General features: G+C 34.3%; 1 protein-coding gene across 1 annotated transcript in view; it reads left to right on the top strand.

Annotated features, from left to right (window-relative positions):
* Positions 1–19,615, top strand: part of SAMSN1 (SAM domain, SH3 domain and nuclear localization signals 1) — a 122,547-nt gene that overhangs the window by 28,053 nt on the left and 74,879 nt on the right. Inside the window, exons 4-5 of the mRNA XM_077118725.1 lie at positions 8,309–8,435; positions 9,648–10,000. Of these exons, the coding sequence (XP_076974840.1) occupies positions 8,309–8,435; positions 9,648–10,000 (480 nt within the window). The remainder of the gene's footprint in view (positions 1–8,308; positions 8,436–9,647; positions 10,001–19,615) is intronic.

Genomic DNA, 19,615 nt, shown 5'->3' with positions numbered 1-19,615 from the left:
TTCTGTGCCTCAGTTTCCTCAGTTTTAAGTAAGGTATTGGATTAGATAATTACAAGATTTCTTCAAGCTCTTAACTCATTTCCACTTTTTCCTTGATATTCTTCTGAGGTCTACAAGTTTATATAAAGTCACCAAAGGAAATACTTATGTAGTCTAATGTCCCTAGACTTAATTAAGGAGCAATGAATAACTATGATCATTTCCCTCACTTTACAGATGAAGGGACTGTAGAGTGGAGAAGTGAAGTGGCTTATTCAAGTTCACATGGCTAGTCACAAAGCAGAGCAGCAAGGCCAGTCACCGATCTTCATCCCATGCTTGGTACTATTAAGCCATTTCTTAATTATTTACTGTGTGTATTAAAGTGTAACTCCTAGATACTGAGGTTGATTTTTTTCCCATATAATTTACTGTACCCACAATTCCTTGTATTGCTAAGAATCCAATAGGTGCTTAATAAATATTAATTTATTTTTATGTAGGCTCTTAAATGTCCTATTGTCCATGTATTTTTGTCAGCTAGAAAGTGTACACAGAAAGAGAAATGTTCTTATGAACTGTTCTGGAAACTACTTCAAAATTTCAGAACAGGGGATATTACACAGGAAGTAAGAAAGATGTTGCTTCTTTGCAGTTTTTCTTGACACCAACTCAACCCTGATTTGCATCTCTGATGTGTAATCCTGGCAGTTTCCACTGGCTTAGCAGTGTCTCCACATTAAAAAACTGACCCCAAACTACGGGTCGCTGAGCAAAGAACAGTGTTGGCTCCTCATACAGGGTGTGGAGGGATGGCAATGAAGTTGCAACTTCCTCATGCCATGAGCCTGTGTGGCTTCCATGAGGCTCCTTTCCTTACTGCAACTCCAGAAAGGCACAATTATTTCAAGATCAGAACTATGCACTCCGAATTCTGCTTGAAGTGAAGGAGAAGGAGCTGGAAGTCTGCAGTAGGACTTGAGTGGGTGATTTGTATTTGTATAGTGGGATAAGACTGTTACATAAAGTGCTTTGTTAGACATGCTGAATTACTTAGACTGCTTAGCTGCTCAAATGTCTGCTAATCCTCTAGCCAAGCACAAGGAGCCTTCCCTTCTCTATCCCTACGTAAGTCAATCTTTCTCTGCCTTGAATGACTATAGCGTTGTATTTGTACATCTCATAACGCACATTGACTTTTCCCTCCAGATGTATGTTTGCCCAACTGTTTAGTTCAACATATATTTATTGAGCATACTAAGGACAAAACACTGAGATGTCAAAACAGTTCTGGAATCCCAAGGAACTCACTATTTACTGGAAGGGACAGGTTCACAGCAAATGACAATCTTCTTTCTGCAATTAAGACATGGCATGAGGAAGAGAGACAAATTGTCTCACTTTTCTTTGCATCTCCCATAGATTAGGTGCCCACAAAAAGACAATGAATAAATAACTGTCTCATGAGCTTTCTAGGAAAACCTATTTGATTTCATTAATTAATTTATTCAATCACTTATTTAGTCACTTGCTTTTTAAGAAAAAATATTTGAAGGACTATTTTAAGTGCAGGCTCAGTCTTAGTTTGATTTCAATTTCTATCATTGAAAAAATTAATGCTTTTTATATTTATAATTATATATGAGTATCTAGTATCATCATGTCAATTCTTCCACCAACTGGAATTATTTCCTCAATCAATATTTTATTTGCATAAATTAATTCTTTTCAAATTTTAATTGTAGCTAGTTAATTGTAGTACAAATAATGCAAAAATATATCTCTGAAATTAAACTTTTTTTCATGTACTTGCATTGATTGGTTCTAGTTCATAATTCTCTTGGTTTTATTATTGTTTATCAGCTACTAAATGTTAATTGTTTATTGTGACCTTAAAAATTATGTTCTTAAAGCAATGCAGATGTTTAAGATTATGAATACAGGCCAGTTACTATTTTGCAAAAGAGAATGGAAATATAGCTTTGAGGTTTAAATATCTCACCCTTTAAAATTATATACTCACCATTGTTCTTACCATAAAAATAAGTTTCTATTTTTTATCCAAGCCATAAGTACCTTTCTTTTCAAGTGGCTAGAAAGAAATTCAGAGTAGAAAAACTGGGTACTTTTGTCCTGCTTTAGTAGAAACAGATCTGATTACCAAAACATACATTCTAAACACATTTAAATTTTTTTCCCAATTATAGAAGTAATATATCATCATTGGAGAAAACTTAGAAAATGCAGACCATCTGAAGAAGAAAAAGAACCATTTATAGTGGTGTTTATACTTTGCATACAAATTTACATCCTGATTTTTTTAATTAATATTATATTGAAAGCATTAAAAAATCATTTCTAAAGCCCTAAAAACTGGTAAATCATTAATAACTTAACAAAGAGTCATAAGACTATAAAGGTCAGAGAAAATTGTTAATGCAAAAAGCACAGGAATCTACCTAGAGTTTCACTTCAGGGTTTTCGTTACAGTTTTCTTTAAAAATAAGTCAAAATATCCATTTTTAAAAACACAAATATCTCCATTTCTCCTGTTGAAGAAATTATGAAAATAGACATCAGGCTGTTATTTCTGAATAACTTTTAAATTATCACTAGAGAGGAAAATTTTCTAAATCAGAAAATAAGAATAGAAAAAAGAGCAAAGGAAATTTTTACAGTTCATTCAAGGTCTATTCTATTACTTTTGAGCTTCCTTTTCATTAATGAGGTAAAGAGGACACAATTCAGACAGTTAGAAAATCTAAGTTTCCTCAGTATCCCTAAGCCTGAGTTTTTCCTTTGTAAAAGAAGGGGATAATATCAGAAGAGGTTTAAATTCCCTTCTAGTGATATATATATATATATATATTTAAGAGTATAGGTTTATAAATCTGATCATGTCTACTGGACACTTTTCTTTTAAATCAGAGAGTAATATTTAACTTCAAATAAAAACCCTGAATTTGGTAGGTTTTACTTAATTTGGACATCAGTTCCAGATAACTAGTAATTACATTGGCTCTGAAAATTCTTGTAAGAAGGAACATTGAATTAAAAGTCTGAAGGCTTGATTTTCATCCCAGCTCTGTTATTAATAAATTATCTATCCTTGGATAAGCCATTTAGCTTCTCTGGGTTTTCTCATTTTTAAAATAGGCTGGTAGACTAGATAAAATATGACTGTAAGACTAACCCAGTTCAATAATTCATTGATGCTATTTCCTAAAAGTTATTTTATAATCCTAATATTCAAGCAAAGTGCCAAAGTGAGTTGTATTTAATCCAACACTTCCAACAAACTTTTTACATTATGTAAGAAAGTGTGAGCAAAATGAACTAAAGGATATTTACATTTATAGATGTAAATAAACACATATGAAAGATTTAAGATATACATATGAAAAATATTTATATCCACACATAATTGTCCATTTCAATGGATACAAACTGAATACAATAATTTTATCTCCTCTTTTCATTTTTCAATTTTTTAATGCCCTGTTTTCACCATGGCACTTCAAAGAAATGGTCAAATTCATTTATATAATTCTTTCAACTAATGCTTACTTAGCATTGACTATGAAGGATATGAGTGCTAAAGATTCTACAGAGTCCCTGTACTGGTCCTTGCTTTCCTTCAGTTTTTAATCATTTGGAGAAGAGATGTTTAATGAACAATGCCATGAAAATGTAAATCTGAAAGTGTGCTGAGAGCCAAGAAGGGAAAAGAACCAGGATATAACTTGGACTTTGAAGTCAGGAAAAAACCTCTTTATTTAAGAAAAGGACGTTTAGGTTGTAGCTCCAGAAGTGAGAAGGCATTAAACAAATCAGGAGAATGAGGGCAAGCATTCCAAGCAGAGGATGCATCATGCAAACAACCCTGAGAAAAACAAAGAACACTAGCGTTTGGGAAACTGAAAGTTTGAAACCCCTATTGGAGTTTGAAGAGGTGGACCTCATAAAACATGTTAAGTATTTTGGGATGTTATTTAAAGAACACTGGCAAGGTCTGGAAATAATCTGAGCAAGATAGTAATATAACTGAATTTGTATCTTTCAAAGAAAACTCTAACTCTGTATTGTGACTGAATTGAAGAAGAGCAAAAGTGAAAAGAAAATCAGTTAGAGACTTGCAATAGTTTCAGTGAGAGACTATTGTGACTTTAATTAGGCTAGTAACAATGGAAATGGAGAAAAAGAAACAGATTCAATGTTTTTGTTTTTTGGAAATAGAATGGACCAATCACAGTAATTGAACAAACACAAGAAAGCAATGCAGAGGGCGGTGATAAAGGTGACAAACTGGATTAATGGAATGGTCAGTTGGGTGGGTGAAGATGTCATGCACTGACTTGAGGAAGACTGGATGAGAATCATGACTGGGGGAAAGATCTAAAGGTCATTTTTGATTTTGCTTATAAATATTTTAAATAGGCAGTTGGATATGTGAGTCTAAAACTCTGAAGAGAGGTCTCAAGAAATAATTAGTGTATAAGCTGTATTAACAGCCATGCAGGCGTGTGTGTGTGTGTGTGTGTGTGTGTGTGTGTGTGTGTGTCAGTCTGTTCATAAGGAGAGAATGAAGGTGAAACTATAAGAATGCTCAGGACTTATTTCTAAAGAAACATCAACATTTATTTTGGGAAGAGAAGAAAAGGAGTCAGCATGAAAGTTAGAGAAGGAACAGCTAAAAAAAAGTCAAAAAGAAAACTAGGAGAATGTGGTGATAGGGAAGTCAAGAAAATACAGTATTTCTAGAAGGTATTCATGGTCAATATTGCTGAATGACAACTAGTAATGAGTGTGAGAATGTTCCTTCGGACCACAAAAGCAATTTAAATGGATTAGTAGAGACAAAAGTTGATTGATGAGTAAATGAGATGAGTTGAGAGGGGGGAAACTTAAAGAAAGCATACTCAAATAACTATTTTGAGAAGGATGTCTGGGAAAGAAAGTAGAAAGAGTGGTAAATAAAAATAGTGAATTAAAGATGGATGGGCTCAAAGCATGTTTGAATGCTATTGGGAAGAGTCCATTAAAAGGTAAGATGTTCAAAATGAAAGAGAAGAGAGAGACAGACACACAGAGAAAGAGAGAGAGAAGAAGGAGGAGGAGGAGGAGGAGGAGGAGGAGGAAAGGGGTCGGGGGAGAAGGGTAAGAGGAAGACAGAGGAGGAGGGAAAGGAGAAGAATGTAAACAGATGTGTCATTCCTCTGATTAGAATACAACTTATTCCTCAACCTGCTCTATGAAAAGCCTCCTTGAAGGCCCCCTGAAAGGCCAAGGTTTCTGACCATATCTCATAGCATTCTACCCTTCTTTCTCTCAGAAAGCACACACAAAGCTTGTTCCAGTGTTAGAAACTTTGTACAAGTTGTTTCCTCTCCCAGGAAATCTTTTCTTTCTGATATTTGGCTGACAGACTCCTTTCTGTCATACAAGTATTAGTTGAAGTGACCTACCTGGCCATCCACTGAATCCAAAACTGCCTCCAAATCTTCACTTCTTGTTTCTTCTTGTCATTCAAACCTGAAGATACAGTATCTTCAGTGAAAACCTTCCTGATCATCTAATATAAATTGGTAAACTCACCCTCTCCCCACCCAGTATCCAGTTACTTCTGAGCATAGCAATTCTTATCTGATATTTTCTTATTTACTTATTTATATGTTTATTATATGTCTCCTCCCTCTAGAATGTATTCTATGAAAGCAGAGCTCTTACCTTACCTTACTTGCTCCATGCCATATCCCCAGCATGCAGTATAGTGCTTGGCACATACCACATGTTAAATAATTTATGTTATGTGATTGATTTAATGGCAAGTTTAATTTATGGCTCAGTCTTCTTAGAAAACACCCAGACATTAAAAGCACATTATTATAAATATTAATCAAATTCAGTACAGTTGTACAAGTAACAGATCAGAGGATTACGGAGGCTGAGGTTATTATTTTGAAAATATTCTAGAGGATCCTTTTACAGGTAGTCTGAATAATTCTATATCTCTTGTAATAATACTAACTCTAATATTTTTTTCTCTGGTGTACACTAGTCAATTGCAAATGAAGTTTTCCAGAAGTACTTTGCTGTCAGAAAGTAGCTAGTCTAGTATCAAAACTTTTCTATGGATAATCCACTTGGTAGATAAGACATTTATATGAAATTCAGGAGAATGCTCACCTTTCATGCAGGAGACCTGGGTTCAATTCCCAGGCCATGCACCCTCTCCCCCCACCAAAAAAAAAAACATGTATATGAAATTAGAAGTGTATTTCTTTTAAACAAATATTTATTGTCATGCTCTACCCTAGACACAGGGGTTGAAAAATGCAAAAAAAAAAAATGCAGTAGATTGGTCTCTACTAATTTAAAGACAAGCAAGTGAATAAAGATAACAAAAGTTTCTGATACTGTGCTTTAAAAAGGTTGTAAGAGTGTGAATAAAATTATGAGGGTCAGTTTGTTTTAACACCTCGGGGCCATGAGATCCCACACATCCAAATTTAGATACTTTCCGAATGCTCCTGTTTCTCCTGGGGAAAAATCAATCATACGAAGTTCACTTACCCTGGCAGGTAATACATTTCCCAAAATCAAGTGAAAGTCTTTTTCACAAAGAAAGGAGAGAGAGGCTATTTTCAATACCAGTATTTCAATGGAGCAATTAAGCTTTGTCTCTAACAGGAGTAGGTTGTCAGAAGAGTCACATAAGAACCACAGCAAAGGAAATACCACACTCAATGGTTGTGCAACGTCAGCTTATTATTCCTGGAAGGGGCTAAAGATGAAAAAATAGTTCTTCCTGAGTTGTAAGGGGTCTGTAAAACGAGTAGCCTAGAAAGCACTGAAAAAGGAATACAGGATAAAATGATACAAAAATAAATAGTAATAGAAAATTTGTTTCTATTGAATATTGAACTGAGCGAGCTTGACTTCTGGAAAGAGAAGAAAGAGTTTGCATATCTAAGGACAACTCATCACAATCCTCTCTGAAAGATTAAAATGATTTCAAAATCTTCCCAAATAGTTGATGCAAACAAGTATGCCTCCTATGACAAAGCATTACATTTCTTACTTAGGTGCTATTATCTGCAAAGGCAGAAACATCAAGTTTATATTGGTGTTCAAAATCCTTCTGACAGTCCAAGAATAAGAGATGAATATAAAGATTGGAAATGTTTGTACGATAGAGATCCTTTACTTCCGAACAATTCTTGGGTTTATAGTCTCACTCAGAGGATCTGTAAGTACTTTATAAATATCTGTCATTCAAACATTAATGAGAAAGCAAATCATTTGTCTTTTCAAAACTGAAGTGTTTATTTGGATGTCATTCTTCAGCTTTTTAAAGAGAAGAATGAGATACAAACTGGGGAAGAAAGATTTCTGAGACTAGAGTTTTCTGATAAAAAATATCCCTTCATGTATTACCTGACATCTAGTTAGTACAACAAAATAAGACTGTCTTTCACCAATTAGTATAAAATTCAGCATCTAATGCATTGATTTCCCAAATTTTGAGAATTTTAAGAATAAAATATCCTAAAAATAAAGAAGAAAGGCAATATAAATGCCTTTAATCAACATTAAACTGGTGAGAAATATTTCTGATCCTCCAAAGAATCTTAGGGGTCACTAATACAATGTTAATTCTTCTCTTATCAATATTTTTTCACAATAAACTAGTGACTCTAGTATACTGAAAAACATTGCTATATTCTGCAGTTGTTTTTGAGTTTGCTTGGTGTGTATCTTCTAGAAATCAAGAGGCTATTTAAAGAAGACTACATTAACTGAACTCATTTTTATACTTGAAATACAATGTTTATTCAGAAATTTCCAAAAGGAAATTGAAGAAAATTTGAGCTCTGCTTTTTCTGATATTAGCAGGCAGGCCTTCCTGTGCACACCATCAGTCTATCCTGATACTTGCCAGTAGCAACTTTAAAGCTTATGTCCCATCCATGTAATGCTGAAAGACGTTATTCCTTTCCACTATTTTACAATGGACAGGAGTGAGTCATTTAGAAGTGGCTCTTAATTCAGTCCATCTTGTTGCATTTTAAAGGCAATGAAAAAGTTTTTAAACTTTTTTTTAACTTCTTTTAGTATGTATGATTGGCCAGTTTTAACATATATATATTATGGTTGTTTACCAATTTTGAATCCAAAATTGTGGTGTGCTTTCATTTCTTAAATTGTTTCAGACTTCAACTTAAAAGGCCACAATTTTAATTCTCCCACCTTTATGACCTCAACATATTTTAGTTTCAATATTTTGTGACAAATACTTTGTCTTTACCCCACGCTGTGTTTGTGCTAGGCAATAAAATCAGATGGAGACCCAGTGGAAACAATGGGAGCTTTAAAGAGGCTAAAGAAGTTGGTTTGGACCAAAAAGGCCAGTGTGCAAAGTTGGGATGAGGTGAAACCTCTGATGATAAATCTCCGTAAGTAAGAGCTCAATAACCTACTAAAAACTGGGGAAGTATTATTAAAGGCCATTTTGATATGCCCTTCAGGTAATCAATAAATGTTCACGTGTTTTAAAAAATTATTATTGACAAGTTAATCTATGCAACAGATATCCTCACCCTTATTCCTGAGTGACATAAATATATACCATATTTAACATTTTCACACCTATGCCTCACCCCATTTCTCCTTCCCTTCAGGACCAGGCTCAGATATACAGAAAAAGAGCTGTGAGCCTAAAGCTCAGCAAGTTGATAAGGCTCATCAATGTCTACTTTCCCTATTCTCTGATCACAGAAAATAGAACTTTTAAATTTTGATGTGAGTGCAGCAATTTGGCATGTCGTTTCATGCAATTTTGATTTGCATTAATTTAAAATAATGACCTATTAATCATAATCTCTGTTTATACCTGTTAAACATTTGAACTAAAGAGATTCAATAGTATAGTACAATTTGCTGTTGGTAATGTTCCCAGTTTCTGTAACTGTTTTAAATATTACTAGAAATTCCATCAGACTCTTTATGACATATAAAGATAGGTCTCACTCATCAGTTTAATAATACTTAAGATATGCCTTTTTCTTTTGGTTTCTCAGTGCTTTTCTTGACTTTCCAAACTATTTCACTATGAGACACTGCACACATAAATCTCTTTTGTGTTGATATTAAATAAGGAATTTTAGGAATCTAGCAGAATTTTCAGCCCATACTCACTGAAATTTCATTCTTTTAAATGAAGAAAAAATCTCATTTGCTCCCTTATGATGCTCTTTTACACATGACCATCAAAAAAAAATAGAAAATATTTATGAAATGAAGCACACTATGTTATACCTCCAAGATATGAGATTTTTTTCCTATCACTTTTCTCAAGTATCTTTCAGCATGCTATTTGCATATGGTTTGCATTCATTCCAGTCCAACTGAATTAAATCAATTGATATGGTTTCAAAAATTTTAAGTAAGTCTGATTTTTACAAAATAAATAATTTAATATAGCAAAAGAACTTACCCTTTAAAGAAATGCAATAGTAAATTATATTATGAAATTGAATGACTTTCTCATTTATCTGTGATGTTCATTCATTTCTGTCATATAAATGAAAGCATAGTTACTATTCATAATTTCTACATTTACAAAAATACTAGATAGGCAATTTTGTTTATTTTTCTTTATCACTCAGATGATGAAGATGACACACTGATTTCCTGTATGAAATTACTCAAGTCCCAAGAAAAGAAATGTACTAAAGTTAGCACAAGGAAGGTGGAAGAAATGGAGATTAGACTGGATTCTATTCCTGCATCACTGAGTACACCCAGCACTTCAAATGGATGTGACTTGGAAGATACATTATCTCATTATGAAGACAAAGTTCACACATGGAACAGTTGGAAGGCTTTTCCAGAAAACTCAGTCTGGACATGTGTTGATTTCCAAATTTCCCAAGTTGGATTTTGGGACAACTGCTCCCGCTGTACTCACCACCCACATTTCAAGTCTTCTCACACAGATATGAATCTCCCATATTCGTGGGTAAGTTTGTAGGCTACGGAAATGCATCATCTTATCTTGGTGTTTGTACTGGTAGGAAATAAACAGATAGCAAAAGTGCTAACCAGTCAAATTTATCAGTACAGGAAAGTTATCAGAGCCAGCATCGTTTTCCTAAAAAGCAATGCATTTCTTGTGATTTTTGCCCATCTTAATACTGCATACAGTATTAAAGGCATTTTAATGAAGGAAGGCATTTGAATGTTGATTCCGATCATGAAATTTTTCATTGCATTGTTTAAGTTATTGCTATTGTAATCAAGTTACACCGACTAGTCACAAATTTTAATGAGCATTTTCTTTGGTCACACCATTCTCTGAAGCACTTTATTTATATATTATTTCATTTAAATCTCACAATAACCTTATGAGGTAAGGATTTTTATTTTAATATTAATTCCCCCTGTTTTACAATTCAAAACACTAAGGCACAAAGAGTTACTGGTCTAACGTACACAGTTAATAAGGGGTAAAGGCAAAATCTAGAACCTAGATAGATTATGCTAGAGGCTTCGCTTGTAACTAATACATTTTAGTGTTTTATACATACTAAGGTAGATCAAAGGTTATATGATATGAGGAGAAGAATATGGACTCTGGAGTTAGACAAACAATGGGCTTGGATCCCAGCCCTGCTACTTCATTAGCTTGGAAATGTTATTTAAGCCATTTAATCTTAATTTTATCAGTCGTAAAATGGAAATAATGTTAAACATATGAGGTAATTGAGAAATTAAAATTAAATAGCACAAATCTGTCAAGACTTAATATTTGCCTAATATTTTTCCACTTGACTGTAAGTTCCTTGAGGCACATATTGTACCTTTATTTCCCCATAGTTTATGGCTGTATTTGCAATGAATGAATTGAGCAATTTTGTGTCTCCAGACACCCTAGTCTGCCATTTTTCTCTAAAAATTAGTGTCTCTTTAGAAGGGCTATATTTTATAGTATATTAGAGATTTCTGAAGATGCTTATTCTCTCTTGGAGTCCTTTTTAATTTTCAAGATTTGTTTATTAAGTTAGGTATTTGAAGATTAGAGCTGAAATAGTCTCTGTTTGGAGTACCACATTAAATATCACAGGTGTCTGGTAGCAGTCTTGGAACTGGTCAAATTGTGCAACATTCACCATTCTTAAAAATGTCTTTTCTACTTCTTCAGTCTTCTTCTTCTCATCTGAGACAACTTGGGTTTGTTAGAACAATTTCTTAGAGAATACTTGGTAATATAATCAGAACGTGTTTATGGTAGGTCTTTGATAGCTTCACAAACAGAATCCAGGGTAATAATTCCTTGACAAGTTGCAAAGCTGTCATGTAAGAGTCTAAATATAAATACATTCAGAGTTTCTTTCAGGAATAAAATCTAGACTTCTTAATTTGGCATTTCTGTGTTTCAACCTAACTTTTCAGACTTATCTACTGCTCTTCCCTTACAGATTCCCTATGCTGTACTGACAAATTGAAATATTTGCTATTCATGTAAATTGTCTGTTTTCTTGCCTCTGTATCTCTGTGTCTATGTGATTGCTTCTGCCTGGTGTAGTAGTCTCTTCTTTAGAGCCATTACCTTACCACTTAAGACTCCTATCAAAGCCTTCTTGGATCATGCTAAATCTCTTCTTCCTTTGAACCTCTAGATCATTTAAGGGAATTATTATTTCATTTTATATTCATCCAACACATATTGACATTGGTTATGTGACAGTCACAATATTAGGCTCTGGGGATGCAGAGCTAAATAACATATACACTTGGTCCTGCCTTCCTGGAGCTTACCATAGACCACCCATACTGGCATTAGTTGGGCATTTGTTTACTTCCAATAGTAATTCATCTTTGTATATTCCATATTTCCTAGAATATAGTGGAATAATAATAACACAAATATTTGAGTACTATTTGCTAACTAAATGAATGGAGTTTTAGAAACTAATGAGTTTTGTTTCCACAGATCCAGATAATACATTTCTTCTCATTTTCTGTTTTTGTCACCAAAGCTTTCCTTATTCTAATTAATTCAGTTATTCAAAAATGCAGTTAACTACGTGTTTGTCAGTATGTGTTTAGATTTAGGTAAATGCACAATAGTAACTCATCTTTTTATTTAGTTTTGTCTATTTTGGTACATAATTAAATTATTAAATAAGCGAGTTTTATTTGCAGAAGGTCAAACATACCTGCAGAATGCTCAAAATTCATATGATAATGTTCAGCATTTATAACAGGAAAATCTCATTGGATTTGGAGAGAAGGTTCAAGAACATGTTAGAGACAAATTGGTGTGGTAAATTTAATGAGACCATTTACACTCAGGGATTTGTGACAGAGTAAGAAAGTTGGATGAGTACAAATTATTATTTTTATATTCTTCACATATATTTTACAAGAGAAAAATATCCAGTTTAATTTTAGCATAGCTAGTATTTTTTCTTCAGCAATTGCAGGAATATAATTTGAATTATACTTTAACTTACATTCTATAGAAGCTAAAAAAAGCAGATTGTATTGAGGAAAAAGATGTGCTTCTGAAATGAGTGTCACTATCAATGACAGGTAGTGAGAGGTAACATTTTTGAAATTTTAAAGTGTAAAAATGTGGTCAATTTTTTTTAATATGCCAAAATATGCAGGCATTGTGAATTGGGGCTAAATCCCACATTTCAAGGAAATGAATCCCAGTTCCAGAAGGACACACGTTTCTCTTTGACTGAAGAAATTACAGGAATAGTAAATTTCAGTGTGGTTTGGTTTCTGATCCCTCTATGAAACCAGAGTTTAGAGGTGGCATGAAACTGACTTGTCTTCCAAAAAGGCTGTATTTGCTCAGGTATGGTATGCTGAGCCTGCTGTGGTCTCCCACTCTCAAGGCTGGTTCTGACATTATCAGGGGAATGAACTTAAGTAAGCTCTTTACTCTCATTTAACCCCTTCACTCCAATTCTGTACAATGATTTTAGTCCCTACTCATTCCCTTCCCACTGAGTGACTCTTTGCACACAACAAGCATCCATTTGTTAAACAAGTTTACCAATACCTATCACGCAAGGTTGTTGGGAATAATCAATGAAATGGTGTCAGGATTCAAGTCTTGACCTGATTTATACCAACATCCAAGAATTCAGAGGCTTCTGTTAGGCTTGGAAAGAAGCAGCATTTTTTTCAGTTGAGATACCAAATAAATAAACTGAATTCAGAATGGGAGATGCATTATTTGTGAAGGGCTCTTCACAGAAGTCAAGGGGAGCAGAACAAGACACACAGAGACGTTTAGCATTCAGTTTAGTTCTTTGTAAGGTCCACAGTATCTGGGGAGTGGGAAAAAGATGTGATTAAGGAATTGATATAAATTGAAGAAGGTAAAAGTTCAGATTTACGAGTGCATATATGCCACAAGAGAAATGTGAAAGAAAAAGTCTTAAGGATGCAGGTCTTTTCTAGTTTGTGAGATGAGTGTTGTTGACAGGGGATTTCAGATGCATCTTAGGAAAGGTAATAGCAGAGGTAACCAAAACTAATGTTTGAAACCATGTGTTTAGGATCAATTTACAAGAAGACTGATTGAAGGGTACTTATGAAACCCTGCATGCTAACGGCTTGAAACATCTTAACAAAAAGAGCAAAGCGAGTCATAGGCTTGGCAGAGAATAAGTGCAAGAAAGAGTAAAGGTGGTATGTTGCAAATGGACAAAACTTTCCTTTAATATAACATTATGATAATAACAAACATATTTGTTTCAAAATCTAGGGAATTTTTTTCAGATTTATCCAAAGGATAAATAAATTATTTTTATAATATTAAGAAATGAAATTCATCTGCATATGAAAAGGGGGAGTGAGTAACTATTCCTCTCTTCAAGCGTCTAAAATATTTTGAAACCTACCATATTAAAAAATGTGATACTTTAAAAAGTAACTAGGACAAAAGCTTTTTCCAGAAGAAGGAAAAGTCAAAGGTCGGAAAGAACAAAACAGAACCCAATTATAGACAAATTCAAAAGCAGTAAAGATGGAAAAATGAGAATGGTCAGTGAAGTAATTACATTTGAAAAAACAAAAATAAGTGAAGTGTATATACATAATCTCAAGGTAAAGAAATAAACAAGGCTCCACTTAAAGGCATTTGAAGAACATAACAACAGCGAGATCAGAAGGTCTTATTGAAGTATTATGGAAACCTATCAAAATAGTGCCAAAAGACAAAGTGTGGAGAATGGAAATTTTTTCACAAAACTGTTTCAAAGAGAGGAACAGGATGTGGGGTAATGCAAACCAAGAAATAAAGAAACAAAAGGTTTTTACAACTAATATTTTGGTTCAAATAGGGAACAGTGGAGACTAATTATTGACATGGGAAAGTGCTCTATTTTTTTTTCTGCCAGTGAACTATAAGATAAATTAAGATGAGAGCTCACACATTTACCCAGAAGACAGGGTATGAACCATCAATGCTTCATTCCTCAGATTTTAATGTCCTTGTGCTGCAACTCTGAGAAAGTGAAAAACATTTGTTGGAACAGCTTTAAACTCAACATGCTTATACTGAAATTATGGTTGGATGACAAGAGAACAAATTCCAGTGAAGAGATAAGTACAACTTGTATAAAGGAAGATAGAGTGAATGCTAATCTGGACTGAGAATTTCAAAAGGGAAAATAGGAAATTGTGCTTTAAAATACCTTTACATACTACCCACTGCACTGAAATTGATGAACTTGAGAAACAAGGTTCTAAAAATAATTTCGAGTCCTAAATAGATAAGAACAAAAATTAATTATGAGTATTTTACATGTTAAATCTTTGATTATAGCCATTATAATGTTTGATGCAAGGAGAATCAGCATTTACCCCAGAGAAAAATTTGAAAAACAGAGATGCTCCAATAACTTATTCATTCATTTACTCATTCATTCACTCACTCATGTAACATATTCAGGCCAAATACCTACAGAGCCACTTAGTCCATGCATGTGGGAATTTAGGGGCATGTGTGCAGGGAATGGGCAATCTATCATTCTGCGTTTATAATGAGAGTCTGTGGGGTCTTATTAAAAGCAAGAGGTAAAAAGAAGAACAAAGAATCACAATCCTTGTTATAAAAATTCATCAGATGGTAAACACAGTGTGGTATTTGTATGTAAGACAAGTCTGGATAGGATCTGGCCAGACATGCAAATATGCTTCACATAAAAAGAGCTTATAGAAGAAACACTTCAAATATGAGATACTATAATAGTGTAAGATGTTAGGTTTATGGGACTACTTTAGGTTGAGTGTCCTTGTGGAAAGTAAATGTCAAATATATACAAAATGTTTAAATGTATTTTCTAATAAAATATTTTACAATAAAAATAAAGATAAAATGAGGCTAAGTAACTGCTCTGTATGTGTGAAGTATTCCTCTAGAAGTCCAGGGTAAATAGAGAGCTTATTCAGTTAAACTTTTGAGGCTCAGTAATGTAGAAACCGAACCGATATAATTATTTGGGTTGATGTTTGGCTAGATCCAATGACACAAACCTCATGCCTATCAGTGAGAATAAAAGACCTGTGCTCTTAGTTCTAGAATTGCCCTAGAAGCCATAAATCTCCCTCTCGCATGACTTACACAAAGGGCTTTGCCTCTTGGTGCTTGTTCACTCACTGCTTGTTTACTCAACTGCATTAATTTAAGGAGAAGTTAGAATCACTGTCTCCCACAATAAAATAATCTTTCAAGCATCCTCAAAAAATAATTGTAATTTAGAGCAGGTCTCATAATGAAGATATAGACTCATGATAATTGATTATAAATACCTTTTGGCTTCCACAGGATAAGGTGAAATTTGTTTCACTGGATCTGCAAATGGAAAGAGGAAGACATTGATCATCTAATAATAAGAGGCCTGAATGCTAGAACCTCTCATAGAATAAGCCTTTTAGAACACTCCAAGTATTGGGAGATTTTCTTTTCTGGCAGAGAAACAAGCTGATAAATCAAATATTGCTAAGTAAGTTAAAGACCAACATCATACACTGAGTGTGTAGCATGGCGTATGAGAGCCTGTTTTATGCTGTGAATGCAAATCACAACCAGGAAAGCTAACCCCATTACTTACTACTTTCTTTTTGGGTCAAGCTGCTTTAAACTCCGTGAGTCTCTGCCTCCTCAAATTTAGGATGGGAAAGAGCTGTTTATTTTTAAAGTTCTTTTTACCTTCAATATTTGGGGCTATGATGGTCAACTAAAGAAGATAAATTTTACATTCAAATGAGATCAGTCCATAACGGTTTTTTTCCCTATTTTTTCAAAGCAGCTCTTTCGTCACTCCTTAGACGACCAGTGCTGACCTTCTGTCATTTCTCTTTTTACATAAGCTATATTTGGGGTACATTTCCCCTTACTAACTGCTTCCTCTCTGTCCCAGCTACTTCCTCCTTCATGTTCTTTGGATGCATCAGCCATAACTCAAACATTGTAAGACAAAACCGAAACTATGCATCCCATCACAGATTTCACTGGAACATGTCTAGCTTTGGCTGGCCATATAAACTTCTTGCAAGAACCAAAGTATCCACATTTCTATTCTAAGAAGGTTGCTGATGCTCAAAAAGAACTATTTTTTTTAAAAAATAGTCACAGGATGAAATTTTTTTTTTTAAAGAAGCTGAAGTTTAAGTAAGATCATAAATTTGAAGAAGAGCAATGTCTATGCATGTAAAGAATGCTGTGTTGGAGTAAGACACCCCTTTTCTACACCATCACCCACACCACACACACACACACACACACAAGCATACACTGAAATTCACACACACTCAAACATAAACACATACTAGGTACCACCTTGAGTGTTTTATGCCTTTGAGATCTTGTTCTAATCACATAGATCAAGAATCAAGTCATGGCTTCCACTTGATTGTATTTTGGATGCTTTTATATATATATTGTTAATTGCATAATGATTCAGGTGTTATTATCATCTGTATCTTAGATGTAGAAATTTCAGGCTCAAAGGGGTCAAATAACTGATGCAAAGTAATGAAAGTTGAAAGAGCTAGATTTAAACCCAAATTTGAAAAAGTCTAAAGTTTTCCTGCAACAATCATGGTTCTCTATCTTTTTAGGCTAGGTGTAAGGCACTGAATCATGTCCCCTACAAAAGGCATGCTCAATACCCAACCCATTTGTAAATAAGAACTTTGAAGATGTGATTAGTTAAGGCATGCTCAAACTGAATGAGGAGGGAACTTAAGCCAACAAGACTGTCCTTTTGGCAAAGGAAATTGAACATGGGAGAGAAGCTGGCAGGCAACAGAATCCAGACAAGAAGAGAGGACACCACCATGGCATTTCCTAGTGACAGAAAAGCCAAGGATCTCCAGCAGCCAGCAACCAAAATGCCATAGTCTTTGGACAGAACGTATCGTCTTGCTTATGCCTCAACTTTGGACTTCAGCTGACCTCAAAACCGTGAGCCAGTAAATTCCTGTTGTTAATGCCATTGTATGGCATTTGTTTTAGCAGCCAGGAAGCTAAAACGCTAAGCTAGCATGTTGTTCTCTCTTTCCTCATTATAAAAATGGAGACATTAGTTCCTAACTTTCAGAGTAAAATGAAATGATGCATGTGACAGTGATGATTCAAGATAGGGATTTAATATCTTAACAAATGCAGCCTTGCCTTCATGTGCAATGTAATGTTTTCTCCTATAATAGCATTATGAATTCAGCAAGGCACTGTTGCCATTTTACATATGAAGAAATTGAGGTACACAGGGATTAAGTAAATTACATGACATTTCATAGCATGTGATGGCAGAGCTGGTACTGAATATAAACCACCAAATTCTTAGTCCAGACTTTTCCTGTGACTAATTCATCTTTAAAATTTGAAGCAGGTAGCTAAATAAAGACAACAGTTAAGAAAAGTACATGGTGGAAATTTCCATGGGTATTAGAGCTAGATAAGCTTGGTTTTGAATTGTAACCTCATTGCTTATATTCTGTGTGACTGTTGGCAAGTTACTTGATTTCTGTGAGTTTGTTTCCTTATCTATTAAGTGGATGTAATGAAGATTTCTTTACATAGTTCTTGTAAGAATGGGATTTGATAATATGGTAAATTGTCTCTGAAATCCATTAGGAAGTTAATGAAGAAGAGATTCTACTTTTAGTGGTTATTATTTCATTATAATTTATATTTATCCTTCATTCAGTGAAAAACAGCATCATGTCTATAACATATCAGGTATTACTCCAGGCCATGGGAACTGAAAGATGACTAAGGCATGTACTTGCCATTAGGGGCTCATGATCAACAATTCTTAGCAATTCTGCATCATGCAAGATAATGTGACATTGAATGTACATTACTGGTTTTCATTAATTTCTTTAGATTACTTTATATAATTTATCCTGAAGATAAGAAAGGCAGAGCTGTAGTTGAAATGCAAACAGGGAGTTAGGGTAAAATTCCTGCTTTTAACTTCCCAGGTGCTTCATTGACTCCACACCCCTGAGTCTCTGAGGCATGTGGACAAAAAAGCAGGTGAGAGTGGGGATGAACGCACGGGGCTCCAACATTACTCTTTCCTGACCTCAAAAATTATCATCACATTTACAGTGTCTTACACATATGTTTAGCTTTTTAAAATCCTCTCATATTTTATCATAGCCATATCACATACAGACTTCATGGTATTATATTTCATAGTCAGAATATCTCTCTCAGCCTCTCTGACATAATCTCTTTTTTCAGAAGAGAATGAAAAACGAAGGAAAAAAGAAGTTAAGTTTTCTCTTCTTCCCGGGAAGTTGTAAAACAAAGGGTTGGATTCATTCTAGAACCTTTATGAATATTCAGTGCAAATCTTTATGCATGTCATGGTTCCCAGCAATTAAATTCAGTAATACTGATGAATAATTGGATTAGAAATAAAGCCTTATTGCAGCTCATCTCAAATTCAATCCACACTGAAGTCCATGTCTCACCCACAGAAGAGGATGTGTGCCCAGGCACAAGATAAATTAACATCAAGAACTCAATTATTCATTCACTCAACAACTTATTCTGGAGTATTTACATTGGTCCAGATGTGGACAATAACATGTTGGGCAAAAACAAACATAAACCTCATAGTGTAATGAGAGACAAAAGTAGAAATAATCATCTAAATAAACATAAAACAGCAACTGTGATAAGAATTATGAGAACTACATGTTTCTTTGAAGGCCTATAATAGGCAAATTTGGCCTAGTCAAGGAGACTCAGGAAATGCTTTCAGGGGTAGTGATGATTGAGCTCAAATCTGGAGCAAGAGAAGTTAACTAGCAAAAAAATGGGTGGGATAAAAGAATTCTTCCAGAATAGCTGGAAGAAAGAAAGCAAGGAGTCGTGATAAAAGGTAACCATGGAAGGATTATACCACATATGCCCTTGTAGGTTATGCTAAGTTTTGATGCTCGTCCCCTAAAAGCAATGTAAGAAGTTTATTTTCAAGCCCAACGTTTGTTTTTTGTTTCTTGTTGGTTTGTTGAGGATATTTATATTTTGAAATGATGACTCTGCATGCAGTGAAGTGAATAGATTGAAGGGGATAAACAGATGCAAGAT

Source organism: Tamandua tetradactyla, chromosome 10 (genome assembly GCF_023851605.1).
Source record: "Tamandua tetradactyla isolate mTamTet1 chromosome 10, mTamTet1.pri, whole genome shotgun sequence".
Lineage (NCBI taxonomy): Eukaryota > Metazoa > Chordata > Mammalia > Pilosa > Myrmecophagidae > Tamandua > Tamandua tetradactyla.
This window is presented reverse-complemented; position numbering and strand designations above follow the sequence as displayed.